Source organism: Perna viridis, chromosome 12, assembly GCF_037379345.1.
Source record: "Perna viridis isolate PV_CMFRI_1.1 ecotype Kerala chromosome 12, ASM3737934v1, whole genome shotgun sequence".
Taxonomy (NCBI): Eukaryota; Metazoa; Mollusca; class Bivalvia; order Mytilida; family Mytilidae; genus Perna; species Perna viridis.
Window position 1 is genome coordinate 3,462,137 of NC_142456.1, and position 23,725 is coordinate 3,485,861.

Here is a 23,725-nt window from a genome sequence, read left to right on the forward strand (position 1 = left end):
TACTTATTATAAATACATCATTTGCATCAATAGTTTTTAAGATTTGCTAATTTTGCATTCATATAATACTTCGTAATTTGCAAACTGTGACATCATTAATATTAACCACACCTGAAATGAATGAGTCTTTAATGAAAATGGATCAGCAAATAAAATCTTATGGACTTCAAGGTGTGAAATAAACAACATATTGTATAGAGAAACCCATCAAAACTGAAATTAATTGACCAATGAATGTGTACGTTATAAACAAGAGTTCGGTAAACAACGGTACAAAATGCACTCTAATCGATATTGAAGATCTTCACTAATATCTAGTTAAGACAGAATACTGATTAATTAATTGTTCCTTTTAAACAGGTTATGATTATCAAGGGTTCAGGTTAGATATGTAACTTTTTTATTTAGAGTTCGATTCACACAAGTAACTGGTTTATTCAGTGTTCTGTTTAGACAGGTAACTTGTTTAATCAGGGTTAGGTTTAGTTAGTTACTGGTTTATTCAACGTTCGGTTTAGACAGGTAACTTTTAAGTCAGGGTTAGGTTTGGACAGGTTACTGGTTTATTCAACGTTCGGTTTAGACAGATAACTTGTTTAATCAAGGTTAGGTTTATACAGTTACTGGTTTATTCAGGGTTCGATTTTCACTGGTAACTTGTTTATTCAGGGTTAAGTTTAGACAGGATTCAGTGTGCATTTTTATTTTAAATCTGTAAGTTCGCAAAGAAAATCTCATATTGGAATTTTTACTTCGTTTTACTATGGAAGAATTCCTTATGAAATAAATAATTACTTGGATATATTACCGGGTGTTCGTAAAGAGTATGTTATGTTGTATTTTACTAATTACATCAAATAAATGTTGATCTATAAATTAAACGGATCAATTTTAGACGCTGCTTTCTTGGTTGGGTTTTATTTCGTGTTTCGATATCAACGTCCAACGGAGCATTGTTCACTCCTTTTCGATTTTACATCACGTTATAGTCCATCTGATATCACAACCCTTCTTAAACATATATTTGGGGTTTTTTTTAAATATAATTGACTGCAATGCGTTTTTGAGTCATCTTTATTCCCAGGACCTTATTCCGGAATTGCCATGTCCCTCAAAAGGTTTATACTCCACTTTAAACTGTAAAATATAACTGTCCACATGAAGGCGTGTCACACAACTAAAACACCCCAATACCATAGAACCAATACCATAAAAAGGGCAACTACCAGTTGGTAAGTCGTAAATATATCAGTTGGTTTGACATAATAAAAATATCTGCAATGTCCCACAAAAATTTTAATGCTTTAATGACTCCTTTATGTTCATTCCTTGTTTTAGTTCTCAGTTTCATATTTCATATTTGACTTGCATTAATCCTGAAAAATATAATAAATTATATGCTAATTAAATGTACATTATTTTACACTTTGTAGTGTACTGATGCTTGAGATATGATTAACATCTCATAAATTTATTGGTCATGCTGAAATAGGATTATGATTCATTTTGAATAAATGAATAAAACATGTAAAATGTAAGTGTCATAACATATAATCCTATATAACATAAATAACTCAAATTTTTTTGGGTTATCTATAATGGCTTTAATTTCATTCATATATTTAACACAAGGATTTTAAACAATAAAAGTAAGAAAAGCAAAAACAAAAACATCTTTGCATGATGACAAGAAATATTTAAAATTAAACATTCTAAAACATTCTACATGTAAAACATTCTAAAACCAACCTCCTTCTGGTTTTAGGGTAGTGTGCTCTTCTCGGATGAGGAAGGTCTAGTACGACACAGGGTCTATTCGATTGGAATATAGTTCTCGTCCTGAAATGTATGAAATATCTGCCATAAACTTTAACCATAATCAAACAATCATTCTCAAACCATCATTATTTTTAACACTTACCCTACCAGTGTACCCGGTTAATGCTCCTAATGTTTGGTGGAGTCCGAGTTGCTCATTTTATTTTGTTTCTTACGTGTAATTTTAGTTGTGTGTCTTTTTCTCTGTCTAGTCGTTATCTTTGAAATAAATTCGGTTGGTTTCCGTATAAATTGTAGTTCCCTTGATTTGTATTTTAGATTGTTAATACGACTATAAGTCAATTACAAATTCAGTGATCTCCTTGTTGATAAATTTATATTTTCTGCTTTGGTACATCACACTAAATATGAGTCGCAGATTTGCAAATCTAGGTTTTGACTTTAATACTATTTCAAATCTGACATAAAACGATAAGGAAATGACGGAATATATTTGCCCCGTTTGGAAAGCCTATCTGCCTTATACCCTAGAGTATTTCTAAAAAATTATGGTCCTTCCTAGATATTTATATACGTCGGAAGCCCGTGCCAGACACGAATTAAAGAGAGTAATCAAGGGAACCAAGGTTATAGCGGTAATCAAAAGAATGTAATCCAGGGACAAAGATCAGATAAAGGGTTTGAAATATTGAAATATTTTATCCAATTTCAAATTAAATAAAAACGAACGGATGCCCACTCTACCTTAATAAATCTTTTAACTCTTTAATGTTTTGACATGGACTGAATCCCAATCTATTAAATATTAAAAAAGCAGAATTAGACACATTTGGCAACAACAACAAACATTCCACCGCATTTTATGTTCATTGTTATTCGCATTACGTGTATTATTTAGATATGATAAATTTTGTCTTTTATGAATAATTTCACATCATCTGTTTCGAGTATTTTACAGCATACTTTATGGTATGGGTTATGCCTCGCATTGAAGACCATGTGATGACCTTTAGAAGTTAAATTGTTCGTTGCTTTGCATTTGGTGGATAATTAAGTTATTAGCGATCATACTTATCATACTTCATCTCCTATGTTTATATACAAGCCGTGTACTTATAAAGAAGTTTAGTGAGAAATATTGTACCTCATGTGTATCATTGTTCTGTGAACAATTTGTAAGTAGCTTGATAATGCATAAAATTAATAATATCCATAAAAACCTGTCGCAACTGGCTTTAATCGAGATTTCATGGATGAATACATAAGAAAGGTTCCCATTAAAATTACTTACGTAAAAATCGGTATTACAACTTACTATAGAGTCTTGTTTGGTCATAGTTTACGTACGCGTATTCGACTATAATTGTCATTACAATTTGAATAGAAATCCATATAGTGTTGATATATGTCATATCAAAGAACAAAAGTTTAAATAACGATTAATCATCAATTAGCTACAAGATGAAAATATAAACTGTTAAGTGGAAATGTTATGGTAACGACATTTCTTTGTGAAAACGTGTTTCTAAAAACAAAAACAGGAATGGAAAACTTCGTTTCCATTGAGATGCATATTATTTCTAAAAGAATATAATCAATCTACGAAGACTTTTCCTCTAACTTCAGCTTCTATCATTCGATTATTAGTGGTCAAATTTTGTGTTTCAGTAGAATATGAGAATGTATTTACGAAACTTGGCTCAGTGTCGAGGAAAATCACATATCAATTGTATAAAGAGCGTGCTTACCCCTCAACGCATCTGGTGAAATGTTTGATAGAGATTAAGGAGATTAAGAGGGCCATTTACTCATTTGCTCTAGTTGATATTTAGTTTTTCTCTCCAATTTTGTTTTTCATTCTAACATCAATTTGTCGATCTGATTTGAAAAAAAAAATCATGAAATCGGAATTTTCTAGCTGTTTTCCACCTGATTGAAAGGTATCACTTGTTTGACAAATATTGGTTTACAGAGTAGTCTTAACATTAAACATCGTTTTTTATATTCAAGATTTCATTTGGGTGAAATCAATGTTCCTTTCGAATTATTAGTGTTAGTTGACATTGGGCGGGGGGGAAATCAATGAACAACATTGTTTTCTAATTTCTTTTCGAAACTTTTCAAGTTTGTGAACAAAATCAGTTTTAATCAATATCCTCTGTGGTAAAATTTATATTAAAAATGCCAATAATATTTTCCACATGCAACATCTTGTTTATTGAAAGTGACATACATGTCACAAAATCGTTAATAGTTTCTTCTTCAGAACACATGGTCTTACTTTAACACTTATTACATACTAGGGTATGCGATATAGGTCTAAGGGTGTGATATAGGGTATGCGATATATGTCTAGGGATGTAATATAGGGTATGTAATATAGGTCTAGAGGTGTGGTATAAGGTATGCGTTTAAGAGTTAAAGAGAAACATATTGCCGATGCATTAAATGCTAAAAGAAACGATCTATTTGGCCTATGAGCAATTGTTGTAAATGTTGAAAAAGCACTATTAACACGAAGTACAAAGTATAATCCAGTTTTCAAACAAATAAACACTGGCATTTTTTATAATTTTATGAAATATGCAGATGATTTTTTTTAATCGACCAATTATCGCTTACCAAAAGACTTTTGAAAAAAAAACATTGACTATTGTCTGACGTCAACAAAGCTGAATAAGAAACTTTATTAACAATAATTGTTTTGCAATTTAAACGTTAGGCATTATGTCATAACATAACACGTTATACCATCAAACTTTTCCGGATATTTAGAATCTCTCATCACTCAATATAACGCCATACTGGAAGCAAAATGAATAAAATAATTCTAGAAGGACCACTGGCGAAAGCTTAGTTCATAGTTCATAGTTTATAAGTGTCATAGTTCCACTTTCATCACCCCGGACTTGATTTTTTATGAGCAACTCGGCTGGTTTTTCTAAATAAGCAGAGGACGCTTACCCTTTCGGTGCACCTTGCCCATGCTCCTAGGTTTTAGTTGAGTCCGAGTTGCTCATTTACTTTTGTCACTTTAGATAAATTATTTAAGTTACTTTATGTTCTTTGTTGTGATTGTCTGTTTCTGGTCTTTGTCCCTTGATAACATTTTTGTGACACTGTGAAGTCAGCCTCATATCTTGACTTACACTTACAAATCGATGATAAAAGAAAACTATTGACTAAACTTTACGACAAACTTGATGATTTTTCATTCAGAATTGTCAACTTTCCTTTCATCTGTGGCAACATCCCCTCAGCAACTGTGTATGGAGTATTCATATATCAACTTATACGTTATACCAGAGCTTGCTAAAACTACACAGACCTTTTGTATCTCGCTAGAATTCTACCAAGTGGGATTCTGGAGGAGGGTTATGTTGCTACAAGATTGAAGACATCACTACAGGAGTTTTATGGTCGTCATCATGGACTCGTGGATCGTTACGGTGTATCCATCTGCGCCATGAAAACTGATTTGTTCAATGTATCATAGTTTTCCTTTCCTCTTTCTTCTATCCCGGACCTGACATTTTATGAGCAACTCGGCGGGTGTTTCTAGAAAAACAGAGGACGCTTACCCTACTGGTGCACCTGGTCCATGCTCCCAGTTTTTAGTGGAGTCTGAGTTGCTCATTTGTTTTTTTTTACTTAGTATGTATTATTTTGGTTGCTTTATGTTATTTGTTGTGTATTTCTGTATGTCTGGTCCCTGGATTACATTCTTTTGATTACTCATTGATTTCCGCCAGAATCTTGGTTTCCTTGATTACTCTTTCAATAGGTTTACTATTGCCGAAACACTAAATTGGTGTCGGATTCACTCAAACTAATGCAATAAGTAGAAGATTGGTGTAATATTATTTATAAAAAAAAATGTATAACGTCTGATTTTTTTCCTCTTTATATTATAAAATGTACCTTCTTCATTTGAGTCATGTAAGAAATAATCTGAATCTTTTGAGACATTCTGAAGAAAAAAAAATAATTTGTTACAACAATAAGAAACAGACAAAGTGGATAATATCATTTGTATTTATATAAGCTGTTACAGATTAAAAACCTTACAGTCTGTTAAGAAGTAAAAAATCTATCCACTACTTTTCTTAGGTATGATCTACCTTATTAAAATCATATTGATGATTGAAGTGAAGACGGAACCTTTTAAATCGTCCCTTTTTTGTACTTTAAGATACCTTTAGAATTAACTCACTAAAAATGCTTCAAAGATTGACATTAAAAATAATTATTAAAATTATTTGTGAACAACGAATTATTATATTATAACACAACTATAATTAAAGATATTTTAGGAGTCAATTGTTTTAAACGTGTACAAAGAGCGTTTAATTGATCATAGTATAACCATTTTAAGCACATGATCAGATACGCGCCTTCCAATCGCTGGTACGGAATCGTATTGACAATATCCAGAAATGTGTTAATGAAAGACCCTAGTCCGTATTCAACGATCGTGAGGCATTTGAATGCCTTTCATCACTACATGATAAATATATTATCGCCCCTACGGACAAAGTTTCAACCAACATTGTATTTGTTTGTAAAGCGCATTACCTCAGTTACCTTATTAAGGAATTGGGCATTAGTACTTACATCCCATGTAATGCCACATACAAACCTACTACTTTTGATAAAGACGAAACCCTAAACAACCACAAGTCCTTCATGTCTTCTCTCAACATCGAAACAAAATGTGAGGACTTACCGTACTTGCAATGGATTCCCAAACTTCATAAAAATCCATACAAAGAAAGCTTTATAGCAGGATCTTCATCTTGCTCCACGAAGGAGATGTCAATTCATTTTACAAAGATATTGTCTGCAGGCAGTGAAGGATAGACAGCAAGCTTATTGCAATACCACCCACTCTCGCATTGGCATTAATTATATGTGGATACTTAAAAATTCTAAAGATTTACGTCAAAACCTCCCGCAGCTTTTCGGAAATTAGTTCTCTCCAAACGTTTGACTTCTCAACTCTTTACACTACGTTACCACATGATAAATTGAAATCTCGTTTGAAAGGAATTATTCTTTTGCTGATTCAAAAAATCATGATGTTCTTGGTTGCAAATCCATATCTTTTTTTTCTTAAACATTGCAGAAGGGCAAAGTGTGCTACATTGATGTTCTGTGCTACTCTCAGGAGACTGAATTTCATCAGAACCTCGTAAAGAATAAAAATTTAAAAGATGCTAAATTCTTCAAGTTTACATACAGATATATTGGCGATGTATTTTCAATCAACAACCTTCATTCCTTTGGTAAATGTTTACCGTAAATATATATCTACCAGAGCTCGAAAGAAAGGCGACTACAGAAACAGCCTGTTCTGCATTTGTTTTGGACTTACATCTCGAATTTGGCAACAGTAGTTATCTCAACACTAAGATTTACGACAAAAGAGACGACTTTGTTTTTAATATCATAAATTGTCCTTACCTGTGCAGCAATATCCCTGCATATGGTGTTTATATCTCACATTTGATTAGCTACCCTCGGGAAAGTGCTAATTACTCGGATTTCCGTGAACCGCATAACAGACTCCTGAATAAGGGATATGAAGAAATGTGTCTTAAAAGGTCTCTTGCGAAATTCTTTTTAGATATCAATCCTTGGTTGAAAAATATTCAGTTTTTTTATCTAAAACAATGAGTAATGATTGTCTTAAGTAATTTGTTCTTGTGTTAATGTGACCGCTGATTTACAGATTGTGAATGCAAATGCTTTTTAATCACTACTGGTATAGTCACGCCGCGATGGAAGAGGGGGTTTGGCGCGCTGTAAAACCTAGATATAACCCACCATTCCGTTTGAAGTGCCTGTACCAAGTCAGGACCATTTTGGTACCAGCTGCTTCGGTGGTGTAATATCTATTTTGCCAGAATTAGTTTAGATTTGACTTGGTTATGAATGGGGTAAGTGTTCGATAATTTTGTTGTTATCTTTACTTAATAGATATCCCTCATCAAATAAAAATAAAAGGTAAAAAAAACAAACACAAAAATGAACAAGGAAGTCATGCACAAAAAGAAATAGAACAAAATAGAAAAAGAAAATAACAAACACACACAAAAAGAATTCAGGTGCTGATATTTTCATCAGATAAAAAGAAAATACATGACTGGCATTTTTTATCAACTTAAGGAGGTAGACCTAGGGTAGGTCACACAAGTCTTAAAAAATCATTGGAACGTTTGTATGCAGCATTTTACATCAATCTTATGTAATCATCTAATTAAGTTTTAATTTAATTCTGCTTCAAACGAATGCTTGAGAGCCTTTGTTGAAATTAAATATTATACAAATATATCACTGATTCCATGAGTTATGTCCCTTACCCTAGGTCTACCTCCTTAAGTCTAGTTTGATGTATTGTATTTTTGTACTTCATTTGTACTTAATCATTTTTTTTTAATTCTCAATATTGTTTGAGAAGTAAGCTCTACATTGCAACAGTAGATTGTGTTTTTATCTTCACCCTCGAGTCCTCGACACAAGTACGTCGATACTTATCTAATTTGTATTGGGTTAAGTTGTATTATGGACGTGATACTTTTGATGTCATGTGACGTTAAATAAAAATATAATTTCAATTAGGCGCATGAATACGCTAGAGACACATTGGACAATACAAATATGGCGTTTCCTTATTATGTTTTCAAAGCTGTTGCAGCTTCACGATGGTGGGGAGTTAGAGCGATGTTTTTATACATTTACGCTTCGTTTATCTCACTTTAAACAACAACCAGAAATAAACGACGACACATATTTGGAATATTGTTAAGTGTCAGACTTTTTTGCAGACAATATTAAGGCCTTGGACAAGATAACATTCAATTGAAGTTCTTTAAAGTTATTGAAAACAAAGCTTATACCTTGACAAGATTAAAAACAAGACCAAGAAACTCGTAATCAGTGATGGAAAAATTAGGCTCTTGACAGGTTGAAGAGTACCTAATAACCGGTGATGGAAAGTTCAAAACCATTGACATGAGTGAAAATGGATAGCTTTTTAAAACAGGATTGATCTGCCATCAGGACAAAGGTCGTTTACGTCTGAAAGGAAACATAAAATTTTCGTATTTAAACTAGGAAGCCAGGTTTTCAGATTGATAATTAATAAACATCTGCTCAAACAATTATTCGAATCTCTTAGTTACACAAAATTACAGTTTAAAAAATAACGATAACCGCTTGATTGCTACTTCATATACAATAAAGTATAACTATAGATAAGTACATTTCAGATACAAATAATGCTTGGACCATACATCAAGAAGTTGTCAATAAATTTAAGTACAAAAAGCATTGCTCCCTAATCATAAGTCAAGCTCCCAAAACATGATGTAAACAATATAAATGTTATATATTACAATATTAATACATATCAAACGCACATTTTACTATTTTTTCCCTCATTCGCATCTGAGCCAGACAACAGGAAGTTGTCATTTGGCTTAATACCTTCCGGAAAATACAATGGATAGTACCTTAACTCCCGAAACATGTTTTAAACAACAACAATTGTTTAACCCCGATATTACAATATAAATAAATAAACAAACGCACCTTTCATTTATTTCTCTTCATTCGTTCATGTTTACAAGTTATGACGAAAATAAGATACATGTAAGGTAGTTCCAAAAACTGAACAAGGAACTATCTGTAATTCTACTCCCTTTAGCCGGCTCCCAAATTTTTATAAAGCAGTATTTGAATTATTGAGTATTTCTGACTGTCTTTAGTCAGTTTTAGTGGTTTTAGTGTCTACATTTAATTCACCAACTTCTTCAATAAATACCTGACTAACTTGGCAATGTATAGAAACACGTGAACAGCATATCGGAATTTTCAATAAGATTGTTTTTTTTTCTTTTTTTTTATATAAAGTAATATATGACAATATAAGGATATTCGATTCTTAACATTTGTTGAATCAAATTTGTATAGTATAAAAAACCATTTATTATTAAAGATGTTGCATTTATTGCATTTTGAATACTAAAACTGGTTAAAGTTCCTTACATTTAATTTTGTAAGATATACAATCAATTTTTAGATACAATAAAGAGGCGTGCGTCAAATTTGTACTGATGAAAGAGCGACCAAGGCAACAGAGATTCTAGCGGAAACCAAAAGATTACAATCTAGGAACAAAGACCAGATATGGAAAACAGACAATCACAACAAAGAACATAAAGCAACCAAAATAACTCATACAAAGCAACAAAAGTAAATGAGCAATCGGACTTCACTAAAAACTGGGAGCATAAACCAGGTGCACTGGTAGGGTAAGCGTCCTCTGCTTTTATAGAAACACCCGCCGGTATGCCCATAAAAAGTAAAGTCCGGGGTAGACGAAAAAGAAAAGGAAAACTATGAAATGTTCAGCAAATCAGTTGTCGTGGTGCAGACGGATACACCGTAACGATCCACGATGACATGACGACGACCATAAAACTTCTGTAGTGATGACTTCAATTTTGTAGAACGAAGAAAACTGCCTATAAATCAAATGTTTTATCATTATATTCACATGGATTTCATGATTTTTTTTCGGAAAAAAATCGTTGTGTCTAATTTTGCGTTATTAATCTACTGCAAAAATTACCTTAATAAGATACACAATTTCACAAAGAGTAATAAAGGGAATCAAGATTTTAGTGGCAATCAAACAATAATAAAGACTATACAGGGAAAACAGACAAAAAACTAAAAAAAACCCCAAAAAATACCCAAAATACATGAAACACGTACGAAGAAACAAAAGTAAATGAGCAACTGGGACTCCAGTAAAAACGTTCCGCACACGAGTCCTCCTCAAGCGAATGATCATATTTTGGTTATTCACGATAACCAGTTGATTATCCTATTTATTATATAGATTCTTTTTATAATTTATCGATATTTTCAACATAAGTTTTGGGAAACCCCGTGCAGGTCCGGGTGTTAAAAGAATAGGCCTGCAGCAGCGCCAAGCCTGTCGTAAAAGGCGACTTAATAGTGCTCAGAAACCTAGCCGGGGGTAGGCGCTCTGCCCACAGAGCAACTGGGATGTGTGCCCCAGGTGGTGGAATAGGGTACCCCTGGGGTGTTACATGCTGGGGTTGTCAGGCTATAATAAGGAAAACCTGACCGCAAACCATAGTGGTACACCGTGTTGGGAAAGATATCACGTTCCTCGCTCGCCAAAGAACTCTGCTGTGGTATTCGATAGAAGTAGGAACCTTTGCGCTCCGCCACAGGAGGCTATTTCTAGTGGCAATCAAAGTTTGTCGACCCTATTATCCTTTTTTTCATTTCATCATCATTTCATGTTCATTTTATCATCCATTTCATGTTCATATCCAATCATCTGAATATAGCTGAAATATTACTGCTCGGACGTTAAACCCCAACAATCAATCAATCATAAATTTTGTGAATGGCGGATTGATATCAAAAGTGTGACATTTTGGTAGGGTTTTCGGCCTGTTACCTTAGTATCACATTATAATGAACTGTCAAAAGATTCAAACGAAAAGACAACCATTAAATTTTCGATTCATTGTTTTTTTCAAACAAAATAACGTGACTACATGGAAGTTAAAAAGATAAAATGATAAAAAAAAATATCATTGGGGAATTGACACAACCACAAAACAATTATAGATCCAAATACTTACTTAAGGTCGAAGAGGCGTTAAAACACAATTATTACACGGTATTCTAAATTGCAGTGACATGCTAATATGGATATCAGCTCAGTGGGATGATATTAGTGCAACACTATCATACGTATCACTTGTACATTTTTTTTCTACAATGATTTCAATGAATGTAAGAAAACCTAACACAAAAAAGGAATTGTGGCAATGCGAGGCTATTAATATTTTTCCTCGTAATTTCATTGTTACACAAATGACAAGTTTTAACGCAGAAATGTATTTTTAGAAACGTGTTAAGTTTGTTTTGCATCTTTACAGTTAACACCCGTATTAATCTGGATATTTCATGAACGTCAAGAAATTGCTGTGGACAGCGGTTTAAATTTTAAAAAGCTGTGCGCTAATGCTTTGAAAAAAAACGTTACGTTGGCTATTGTGTATTTTGACACGTAAATTTACTTATAAGGAATTGAAAATATTAACAATGCATATAATAAATTATCATATTACACATAATATATGTTAGAATGACATATCAAAACTTCATTCAAACTGTTCTTTTTAACGTGATCTTATTTTGTTACCTAAGTGAGAGCAAGCGGAGTACTTGGACATTATCGATAAACCTATGTTGTACTTTGGAGATGTGGTCGATATTTCATTTCAATAAATTCACAAATACAGCGAAATTTTTCTAAACCGAATCTGTTGTTAACTCTAAAATCGGTTTGGTTTAGACAGGTGTTTTAATTACATTTAAATTAATGTAAAAAAAACTTTAAAAGATTTCCGGTGTAGTAAGGGTTCTATGTACAAATTATTTGTCAAAGGACTATTTCAAGACTTTGAATGCTAAAGGTTTTGATCGGATTTTTAAATTGAAATGATAAAATAAGTAGACTAAAACTTTGGAAAGTAGTATTTTTTTGTATATTTCACCCTTTAAAATTTAAACCAGTCATTGATATCATTTTACTTTCAGATCAATTGACCCTATGACAGATGGTATTGATTTGAAACAACAGTCTATAATTAATGTATGGCTTTCATTCCCCTGACGCATGCTGTACTTTTATGATAATACATCTATTTGAGTAGTTACACAACTAATAAGTATTAATAATTCTATTCGAATTACCTAAAAGCAATAGCAAATTTTTTTCATCATTCTGTCAGCTCTAATACAGTTAGATTTACCAGCGTACTTATTAACTCTGCTGATATCATTAACAATAGAAAAGCTTTGATTTTTGTATTGTATAGTAGCTTCAAATACACCTCCTCCTGGCTCAGTCCGTATCATTATCCTATGTTCGCCTTCATCTGTCCCTCTATTAAGTAATTTTACTGAAGAAATAACAGAAGTCACATTTAGCCTTGCACACTTTTGTTGATATCGCAAAGTCAATTTGTTTAAATATCCAACAAAATGTTTTCCCATGGCGTTTTTCATCGTAGAGTTATCAGGCCCTTGCATATGATAATTACAAGTACACCAGTGGGACTTTATCCCTGCATTTTCACATGTTCTGTCATTTGGAATCTCATCAAACAAAGAAATACCCCATTTGGTTTTAACACTCAATTCATTCAATCGTAACAAATGCAACAATGTAGCATGCATATCAAAATGAGTTGTAAGACGTCTAGAATTTGTACGAAGATTTTCCGCGAATAAATTATACTTTTTCTTAAAGCTATCAGGTAAGTAAAGAAACATCATCGGCAATCTTTCCTCTAGTTGTCCAATGAACGTTTGTCTCACCGGTCCAAATCGCAAACCATGATCACCAAAAAAGGCCACAATTGTATTATTGAGCAAGTTTTTTTCATATAAGTAAGAAAGTTTATCAACCGTCATATTATCCACTCTTGATAAGCCTTTTAATTCATTGTGAGTCATTCTTGAATGGATATTTAATGAAAAATATGGCTTTTCGTTCAGATTTTCTGCTATATCAACCATTCTTTGATTGAGAAAATCCGACCCTTCTCGTCCATAAAAACAAACCTCATACATGGATGGTGTTTCCTGCTCGAGGGCTACATAAAATGGGCGATCATAGTATTCTGTTGGTTGATGTTTGAACCCTTTCAAATTGAATTCAAAGGTTGATGCATATGGCCAATCTTCGCCAAAATGAGTAACGAAACCATTTTGCTTATATTCCTTCCAAACGAAAGTACAATTATCTACACCGCTTTTACTTCTCATGCACGGTGAGTCTTCTAGATGCTTCCCAGTTAAAAATGGAGTCATGTTCGGCAGTGTGTTATCACCAACCTTAGTATATCCAAGTAACTCAATAGCATTAAGCTTATTGGAAAGGTAATCACGCGTTCTCTGTAAATACCGTTTAGAATTCACTCGAGACGTTGAATCAAGCATTAGTAAAATTACATTAAAGCGATCACTTGTATTACTGTGTACATTTGAGGAAGTCATTTTATCAGATTTATGAAAGAAGTGCATATGAAAATTTGCAAATAAACGAGAGTTCGTAGAGTTATAACATTCAATTTTAACAAACTCGTCCTTTAATAAGATATAATTGTTGAATTTAGTTGCATTACCATATCTAAATTGTGTACCTTTTCTGTATATTGGGAAGAGCTTACAATAATTTACTTCTTTCGGTATTTTACTTTGGTTTAGGTACAAAACACCAGCATCGACAAAAGTCATTAGGTAAGCGTTATTACATCTTCCAAAAATACGTTTGTCTAAAAAACGAGTAATTGCTGGATCAAACGGATCTACTTCCGGAATTTTACAATTATCGGTATTAACTAAAAGTTCCCAAGAGTCTGAAGACTGTAAGCCTACGTCACTCGGTCTAAAAACAACTTCATATAATCCGCCCTGATCAACCATTACTCTAACATTTAAATGCAACTGGTACAAATCCCTATAAAAGAACAGGAACATTGATACACACATCAGCGAAATACTGAACAGAAAATACTTCTTCATAATAGTAAATATGTAGACACGGAATGTCTGTCCTTGTATAGGAATTATACCTTGTTTAATTATTATACTAATATTGAACGCTGGATTGATTTAAGATAACATTTGTCAGGACGAAATTGCCGTAACTCACAACCAACAATCTACCGTCAATGTTCGGTCACGATCATTACCTCCTGTGAACTATCGGGATGCGGATAGGTGTAACTGTAAATATAACAACAGGTGCAACAGAGTAGGATTAAAGCATCGATTAGAATATTGATATTTGAACACGTCAAATCAAACGTATATCATCAAAGTGTCCAGACTCAAATACATACAAAGGATGCAAATGTCCTGATTACACTTAACATGTTTGCAATATTAAATATACAATTAGGATAAAACGTCTTATTTATTCTTCTGTATAAAAATCTAACCAAACAGCTTGCAACTCCATCAATAGTTCAGTTTTCTTTTTATACAAAAGAAATTATCAAGAAACTACCAATAACACAGAATCTTCAATTCAAATAAGCATTTACAAATATTTTATTACGTACGAGAAAATGTATTATGGAGTAAATTGTAACGGGCCTTTTGACTTCAAAATGGCTTGAAAAATAATTTTGAGCTGGGTTATTTATAATGTTGACGTTTTAGCGCGAGGATTGTTGATTTGTATAATCATCTGTTAGAGCAGTTGTGATTAATTTTACTTTTTTATGCTTCAATTTATCATGCAAACCCAATTCGATTTCTCGGCTTGTATAAACATTGGCGAAGATATACAGTTTTATACATTGCGTAATTATGACATTAATAATAACGCAGCAACGGCAAACCAATTAAGTTAACCATTGGTGAATATAAAAGGAGTTGCGGACGAACAAGTGCAATCACATATAAAAGCTTCACGTACCTTTAATCAATGCATTTCAACTAGCTGAGAAGAAGAACTAGTTACAAAATGTAGCAAAAATCCATAAGTGAGTATTCTAAACTCTCTTCATATGAGTTTAAAAAATGAAACTCTTTTTTAAGTGACCACAAGAGTAGCGTAGTCAAAATCGCTTAATTTTACCAACTAGACCGAATTTAACATTTTCATGGCGCGAAACTTTTCTTTTGTTACTCATTTCTCATCTAGAAAATAATATCGCGTATCGGTATATTCTCTCTAAACGTTAAACTGATACACCCTGTTCATTTTACATGTAACTCGTCTCAGTTGTTTTAATTTGAAACCATCGTTTACAAGAGAACGATTGAAAACTGAAAAAAAACAAGTTGTCAGTCATTTTTATATGTTTATGCTATATTATGCTGTAGAGAAGCGGTGACTTTTAGTTTTAGTTAATAAGACCTGATCTACAAATTAACCAACATCATCTGACATTGCAAATGCGTGCGCAACTTATCAATTATGTAGGTGTAATTTTCTATAAGAATCAGGAAATATAGGAAACAAATCAAAAACATGCATGTCACAAACCTGCCGATCTGACAATATAATTTCACTCAAGGATGCTTTCTTTTTGAAAAGACCATTATTTCATCTCTTCATCACTGGGTCTGCTCAGAATTTGTGTCAATAGAATGTTGGTAAATGAGGTTTTTTAGAGAGTTATCTGCCCTTGAAATGTTCATTTCCAGTGAATTCCAATGAAATTATAACTCAATTATCTAAAGTTGTATTGAAAGTTCCTTGATTCTGATGGTGCAATTAGTCATATTAAACTTTCAAAATGGAAGGTTTTTTCATACCACGCTTGACCCGCTGCCTGTCTCTTACAAGACATGCACTGCTCATTTTATGTCTACATAAAATCATTCAAATAACATAGCATTTAAGATGTTTCGTTATTTCTTAATATACAGGTATACGAACGGAACTTTATATAAATATAATTAAATAGCATATAATATACACAAACTTCAACATATGGCGTAAACGAAGAGACCCACAAATTACTAGAATATGACGCTATAGATTCTTAATTAACGAGTTTGGTCGACAAAATTATGTTTATCTATGGTTATATTTAATCAGAACGAATAAAAAACTCAGCTGTTGTCAGGTGTCTTGTTTACATTCAATAAATTTGTAATAACTGATATGACAATATATATCTCCAATTGGCATTGATATAATGTGATGATGCCCGAGAGGTAACGAACTCTTCTGTGTTATGCAATTTCTAATTGGAAGCAAATTTTTGAATGAAATTAATAAATTAAAATCTACTCCACAGTGGTTCTCGTTGAGGAATTTCTTACAAAAATAAAATAGATGGTGCTTTTTATTTTTAATTTGGTGCTAGTATTATTAGCGACTTCTTGCACTCGTAATTTCAGTACTTTATATTCGCATATGATTGGCATAATTATATATTAATACCCCACGTTATGCTGCAGATCTGTGCCGTGTTTACCGTCATAGCGTCATAGTTTTAGCTTCATACGAGATCAAATGAACCTCTTAATGATCATACACGTGTGTTTTACGTGTGTTTCTTGCTTATATGAGAACGGCCAGTTTACATGAAATGATCGGTAAGCATTGAACATTACCCAGTTTCCGATTCAAACACAGGAGCTCGTTTCAATAGATTATATAGGTTACATACATTATCAGGGCCCCGATATTTATATATAGCCATTGCGAGTTGTTTAATCTGGGTCCTGGTAACCAGTTGTTTTGTTTAAAAACATTCGGGTCATTACGATTACAAAAGAGTAATCATATCAAGGGAATCAGATTCTAGCGGAAGTCACACTATCTTAAAGCATATCGCATTCGTGCCATTTCGAATGTTTAAAGTAAACCAAAATCAGTGACAGAGAAAATTTGACGATTAGCAACTTTGACGTATTATCTTTAAACAATCCTAGTTTCGGGGATTTGGTACATCGCGTCTATCCCAAGTAATTTGAGATAAAGGATACTACAGACACTGTGAAGTCAGCCTCATATTTTGACCTACACTAAGAGATCGATGGTAAAAGAAAAGTATTGACCAAACCTTTCATTCATAATTATCAACTTTCAATTCATCTGTGGCAACATCCCTTCAGCACCTGCGTATGGAGTTTTCATATTACAACTCATACGTTATGTCAGAGCTTGCCGTAACTACGCAGACTTTTTATCGCACCAGACTTCTTACAATTAGGCTTCTGGAACAGGGTAATGTTGCTACATGATTAAAGTCATCATTACAGAAGTTTTATGGTCGTCATCATGAACTCGTGGATCGTTACGGCATGTCCATCTGCACCATGGAAACTGATTTGTTCAACGTGTCATAGTTTTCCTTTTCTTTTTCGCCTACCCCAGACTTGACGTTTTATGACTAACTCAGCTGATGTTTCTAGAAAAGCAGAGGACGTTTACCCTACCGGTGCGCCTGGTCCATGCTTCCAGTTTTAAATGGAGTCCAGTTGCTCATTTACTTTTGTTGCTTTATGTTCTTTGTTGTGTTTGTCTGTTTTCTTAGTCTGGTCATTGTCCCTGGATTACATTCTTTTGATTTCCGCTAGAACCTTGGTTCCCTTGATTACTTTTTAAAAGGGTAAAATAACGAAACATGTCCGAGTAATCAAATGTATATCGATGTAACGACCAACTATGGTTACAATTTACTTTTTGATGTTACCTCATAATTACAAAATACAATAGAAACAAAAGCAAAAACAAAAACAAAAACAACTAATTAATTCAATATTTTTCCGATGGTTAAGGATTAAAAAATCGGATTGTTGGCAATTTTTCCCATTTTATTTATTTTTCTGTAACGTTAAGGTCTTTGACAATTGATGTTGGTCTGGTTCACTTCAACCGGTGTAAAACTCCGATTTGTTTTAATCTTGGATATGTTTTATATGTCAAAGCGACAACAAAATCCACCGAGATGAAACATTTAATAATGCATTTTACTGTTTCATATCCCAAAAAGAAATTCGATCTTCTATACTAGATGAAGCATTTTTCTTGCATGGTCCTCTTTTGCATCTTCTAGAATTTCAAAGCTAAAATTAATTTCGGCTTAATGTTGCAAACACCAATATGTTCGATCATATTAAAATCTCCGTAATAACATCACCGTAACTTGGTTTGTATTTGGCGGAAGTCTTTGATGGCCAATATCAAGCAGAAAGATAGGTAGTATAACAAATTGTACATGCGAATACAATGTAGTCATATTAGCTTTTTTCATATAAGGAAGCAGGTTTTGACAAGAAATATTCGCAATAGGGTTAAATAACGGTGGCTTCTATTGCACCTATACTATTTTTCGGTATATTTTGCCGTACATATTCGTAATATTATTCAACTAAAAAATAATATCTATTAATCAAACTTTCACCGACACTTTTATTTCTTTACATTACCTTTTATGTATTTAAAATTTAAGGATTTTCATTTAATTTTTATTTTACAAAAGTAATACCTGAATCACTTGTTGTCAACATTTTTAGATGGAACTATATTAAGTTGAGTATTGAGTGTCTATTTTAATCTTTCATCATATATTTCTTCCTCTCTCATCATATTCGTTCCTAAAAACAAAATTATATTGCGTTACCTGTGCACTTTTCCAACCAGCAACTTTTACATACAGCTGCAATATTCTCGGACTTTTCTTTTTCCATTTGCTTTTGTGTGTTTTATCCTTCTAAGGTGTGTTTTTCGCTCCAGTTCTGTGTGTTTTATCCTTCTAAGGTGTGTTTTTCGCTCCGGTTCTGTGTGTTTGCTTTCGGTCTCGGAGTAGTTTTCCTTCTCTGTTATTGTCTTGAATTTGACTTTTATTATCACTTCTCATTGTCGAATGAATGAATAACGTGAATAAATCCTGGATCCAGTTGATTTATGAATTTTAAATGTTTCAGGGTGCATAATGGTTGTTATGGAATTAATTACATCAGACATGATACCTCAGTTCAAATAGCCTAGCACTGTCTGTTCATGGTGACGTGTAGAAAATAGTGACATTCATTACTACGAGACTATTGTTTCCTGTTGAAGGTCATGTAGTCTGATAAAATCTGCAATTACTCTTCATCATGTGATAATTTTAAACCTTCTATCATTTTTTGTAACGCGATTTGAAATAACACGAATAATGTCATATTTATACATGCCATATTTTACAAGGATTACCGGTTCCAAAACCACCACTGGTATCCGTATGCGTATGTGTAAGAATCATGCTAAATACGAAATTTTAGAATTAAATTTGAAATGTTATTCTGCCTTAAATATGATTTCTTTAATGTATCATTACATACATTCGATCGAATGTCAAAACTTATGGATAATTATAACATTCATTTGAATAGTTAATACATGTAATGATTAAAACATTATAACTGATTATATAATATTAATTTTATAATGTACATACTGACATTCTTTGTCATTACATACACACGTTAATAACTGCTTGTGGTACAAATCCGTGTAAAATACAGACGCTGTGATTAATGTCACAGAAAACCTCACTGGACGAACGATGTTTTTCTTTCTATATTTTTACATAACTATATTCATTTCTGTGTACAGATCTGTATTTGGGAGAAAAGCATACATTCATATCCCAGATGAATTAACCAAATACAAGAACGATAACTCTTGCAAAGTGCAAATTCTATGTACAATCTATATAATATCTATCTCAAAAGTGCAACAACCAAATTTACAATATTACAAGATTGTTTATGTGTTTGGTATCGGTCCGTTCTTGAAAAACATGCAAAAAACAGGAACCTTTGCACCGAATACCTATTTGTATCTTGTAGCTAAAACAACATGGACTGTCTTAACCAGAAACAAAAGGAACCAAGATTCAAAGAGTAAAAGAAAGAATATAATCCAAAAATAACAACTTGAAGTGGAAAATAGACACAAGAAAAAATAATAAAATAACCAAAAATAATACGAACAAAGAAACAAAAGTAAATAAACAAACCAGTTTCCACTAAACAATGAGAGCATGAACCAGGTGAACTTGTAGGGTATGCATCCTTTGCTTTCCTAAAAAAAAACATCGAGTTACCGAATTGCTTATAAAGTGTTACGTCCGGGATGAGACAAAAGAGAAAAGGAAAACTTTGACACGATAAACAATCGGTTCTCTTGGTACAGACGGATACACCATAATGATCCACGAGTTCAGGAAGATGATCGCATAAATTGGTAGTGGTGGCTTAAATCGTGTAGCAAAATAACGCTGCTCCATGAGCATAATTGTCAGAAGTCTAGTGTGTTACATGTACGAAACGTACGCGTCGCTCTGGCTTAACGTATGCGTTGTGGAATGAAAAGTACATTCACGGGTCTGAAGGGATGTTGCCATATACGAAATGAGAAGTCATCGCTTTTGTCGTATAGTATGGGCATGAGTTTTATTCCCTTTCCATCAATCTTTAAAATTTGGTCAAGATATGACGGACACTTCACAGTATCCTTTATCGCAAGTTCTTTGTGATAGATTCGATGCATAAAATCTCGAATATAACATTGTTTATAGACAAAATGTCATCTACATAGCGGAAGGCGATATCAAATGACCTGACTACAGTAGGTTCCTTATTTTAGATAAGATGTCTCATAACGTATGAGTGAAGGAGTAGATTTCTAGGTCTGTGACGTCGCAGAAAATTAAGTATACATGTTCTCAGACGTTAGAAATTTTTTTTTCAAATTTTCTGGAGCTTGTCACATGACACTGTGGTAGCCTGTTTTTTTTTACTGTATATATTATGTTTTATCATATTTTGACAGTATTGTATTGTAAATTTATGTTTCGCATTTTTTGCATTCTTTATATGAATAAAGATAGTATTTGATGAATATTTGAATTATTAAACCTATTTGGTTAATTGTTTTATTTGACGATTTACGCTAACTGGACTTGTGGACAGACGACGAATTCTACTGGTTTGTTAAGTTTCATTTCTTCTATATCTCAGCAGAAAAATACCATTATCCTGATATTAACCATGAATAAACAAGTATAATAATGCATAAAATAACTTACAATAGCTATGAAAATCAACGCAGTTCGTGATCACATCCTCCAAATAACAATAACACATGTGTTTCATCTTCATGTTGAACCGGAAATCGTCTAAAAGAGTTCAAATGTGCACTTTTACTTTCCATTTGACGTCACACGGAATTTCCGGAAATGAACGAGAATGTCCGAATCACTGTCTGAATCACTAAAGATCGATCTCTCACGTTTTCGTAGTAGAATGTAGAGTCCCTACGTGGGCGCCAAAATGTAGCAGCTCTTAGAATGGGCTAATATAGAGTCATCAAGACATCAAAGGTTAAGATTCGTTTTATTCTACTGTATACGACAACACGGGATCAAATACAGGAAATAGGCCCTATAAAACAAATACAGTAATAAATACAAAGTAGCAAACACTCTGCTATTAATATAACTGCATGTAACAATACGTATCTGTATCATAATTATCCTCAATTAAAAATTAAAAATAGAATGCTCTTCTATGTGTTTTCTCCAAGTTCAGTACGGTCTCATCAGTATATTATACGATGACCTCAAAACTCTTGAAATATGTTAATGACTCGCAAATTTGCGTGTTACCAAATCAGGCATGAAAATTATAACGATTGCCAAGCAATACGAATCTCAATCAAAATATTAACAAAGTGATAAAAACATAATGCTGATTGCAAGGTTATGTGATAGGCCAAAACCATAGCAAATTAACAAAATATAACTAAAACAAACATAATACACTGCCTACCTCACATCAAGGTGCAAAGGCTATCCTAAATCTTAAAAATCTACATCAATATCATCCCATGGTTCATCATGAAAAGTACCTGTATAACAAATGACACTTGTAAATAAATTGTATTCATTCATTTACCCATGAATACTTGATTTGTACTCCTAAGGAAACAATTACATTGACCACAATTAAATAAAGTGTTTTTCGTAGCGCTAACTTTAAAAGATAGAAAATTAACATCACTCATTCAGGAGCACTCGAATCGAATCCTCATTCATACGGTAATTTATTCAAATATCCTATTTATATTCGCTAATACTCTAGTTAGGAAAAATATGAATAAAAATAAAATAATGCTCATTTAATGTCAACATATTCTTTATCTAGAAATTTATGCATTTTAAACATTCATACAGCGCACATCTCGCATTCGCCATTCTAACATTGAACCGTCTCATGCAAATAACTCATGCCAGCTAAAATACTATTTTCTGGACTATTAACGAAATATTAATAACAGAGAAAGAAACTGACCTTTCAAGAAATAGACTCCTATGTCTCAGATAAACAAGAGCACAAGAAATATCACAAATGGTAGATAGTCTCGTCTGGATAGTTTTTTCCAATCCTATACCAATGAAAGTTTTACAGTAAGTGCGTCTCCGAATAAAGAACAAAAGAATATTACCGCCAAAAGAAAATGACCAATAGAAATAAAGAAAGTATGCGGTCTAATCAACCATGAAGATTTAACTAGAAACCTTAGAAGTTAAATATAGAAGAAATGAAACTTAATAAACCAGTAGAATTCGTCGTCTGTCCACAAGTCCAGTTCGCGTAAATCGTCAAATAAAACAATTAACCAAATAGGTTTAATAATTCAAATATTAATCAAATACTATCTTTATTCATATAAAGAATGCAATAAATGCGAAACATAAATTTACAATACAATACTGTCAAAATATAATAAAACATAATATATACAGTAAAAAAAAAACAGGCTACCACATACTCCCCCCAGCTGTGAAATGACGTCTCGTCATTACTGGTCTGATGTCGTCCTGAGTATGTCCAGTATGGTTTGTCCTGCCTCTTTTTGAAGATCTTGTAACAACTGATTTCCTGCCAGCGATGTTATACATTGGACTTTATGTAACCATTCCCTGTCACGTACTGGTGGAGCTGCCGATATGGCCATATCATACGCTCCTGATCTCATCCAGTCTGGTGGCCTTCGTTCCCTTGCAGATCGTCTTTCCGGCTCAGGCGACGAAAATGATACCGAGTCTTCAAGAAAATCCTCTTGATCTCCATCTCCATTATCCTCTGTTGCAACGCTTATTCCGACTGATTCCGTCCCATCCACTACTGTGTCTCCAGAGCTCTGGGAAAGGGCGTCCCCATCAGAATCGGTGTCTTCAGCAACTGACCCGGGTTTCTCAAGCTGTGATGTGTTGACAGGAATGGCTGAATCCCTGCTATCCACGGCTTCAGGTTCCACAGTAATCAGTTCCAGTGTTTCCTCATCAGATGATTCGTCATCCAC

The 23,725-nt window shown here is 33.1% G+C and overlaps 1 protein-coding gene across 40 annotated transcripts; it reads right to left on the bottom strand.

The window, feature by feature from the left end:
• Positions 1 to 1,281: 1,281 nt before the first annotated feature.
• On the bottom strand, positions 1,282 to 22,279 carry LOC148600791 (uncharacterized). Of its 40 annotated transcripts, none has more exons than XR_015917047.1 (10): positions 21,447 to 22,104; positions 20,376 to 20,440; positions 19,342 to 19,452; positions 18,858 to 18,966; positions 8,758 to 8,859; positions 7,243 to 7,347; positions 5,701 to 5,749; positions 2,524 to 2,574; positions 1,750 to 1,839; positions 1,282 to 1,376 (listed from the first exon to the last, which is right to left on the bottom strand). XR_015917047.1 is itself a non-coding variant. In XM_088554997.1 (6 exons), exon 6 carries the CDS (start codon positions 14,323 to 14,325, stop codon positions 12,589 to 12,591), a length of 1,737 nt encoding a protein of 578 aa, XP_088411123.1. In that variant the 5' UTR covers positions 14,326 to 14,359; positions 18,858 to 18,966; positions 19,549 to 19,617; positions 20,376 to 20,440; positions 21,447 to 21,801; positions 22,189 to 22,279; the 3' UTR covers positions 12,409 to 12,588. The 40 variants fall into 40 exon arrangements, 8 of the variants coding, with proteins under 8 accessions (XP_088411123.1, XP_088411124.1, XP_088411122.1 ...); XR_015917039.1 differs by lacking the exon at positions 19,342 to 19,452 and adding an exon at positions 19,549 to 19,617; XR_015917051.1 differs by lacking the exon at positions 19,342 to 19,452.
• Between the last annotated feature and the right edge of the window lie 1,446 nt (positions 22,280 to 23,725).

What these genes read in the sequence shown, in the direction of transcription:
- LOC148600791 (XM_088554997.1), bottom strand. Translation starts at nt 14,325, where the DNA reads ATGGTTGATCAGGGCGGATTATATGAAGTTGTTTTTAGACCGAGTGAC.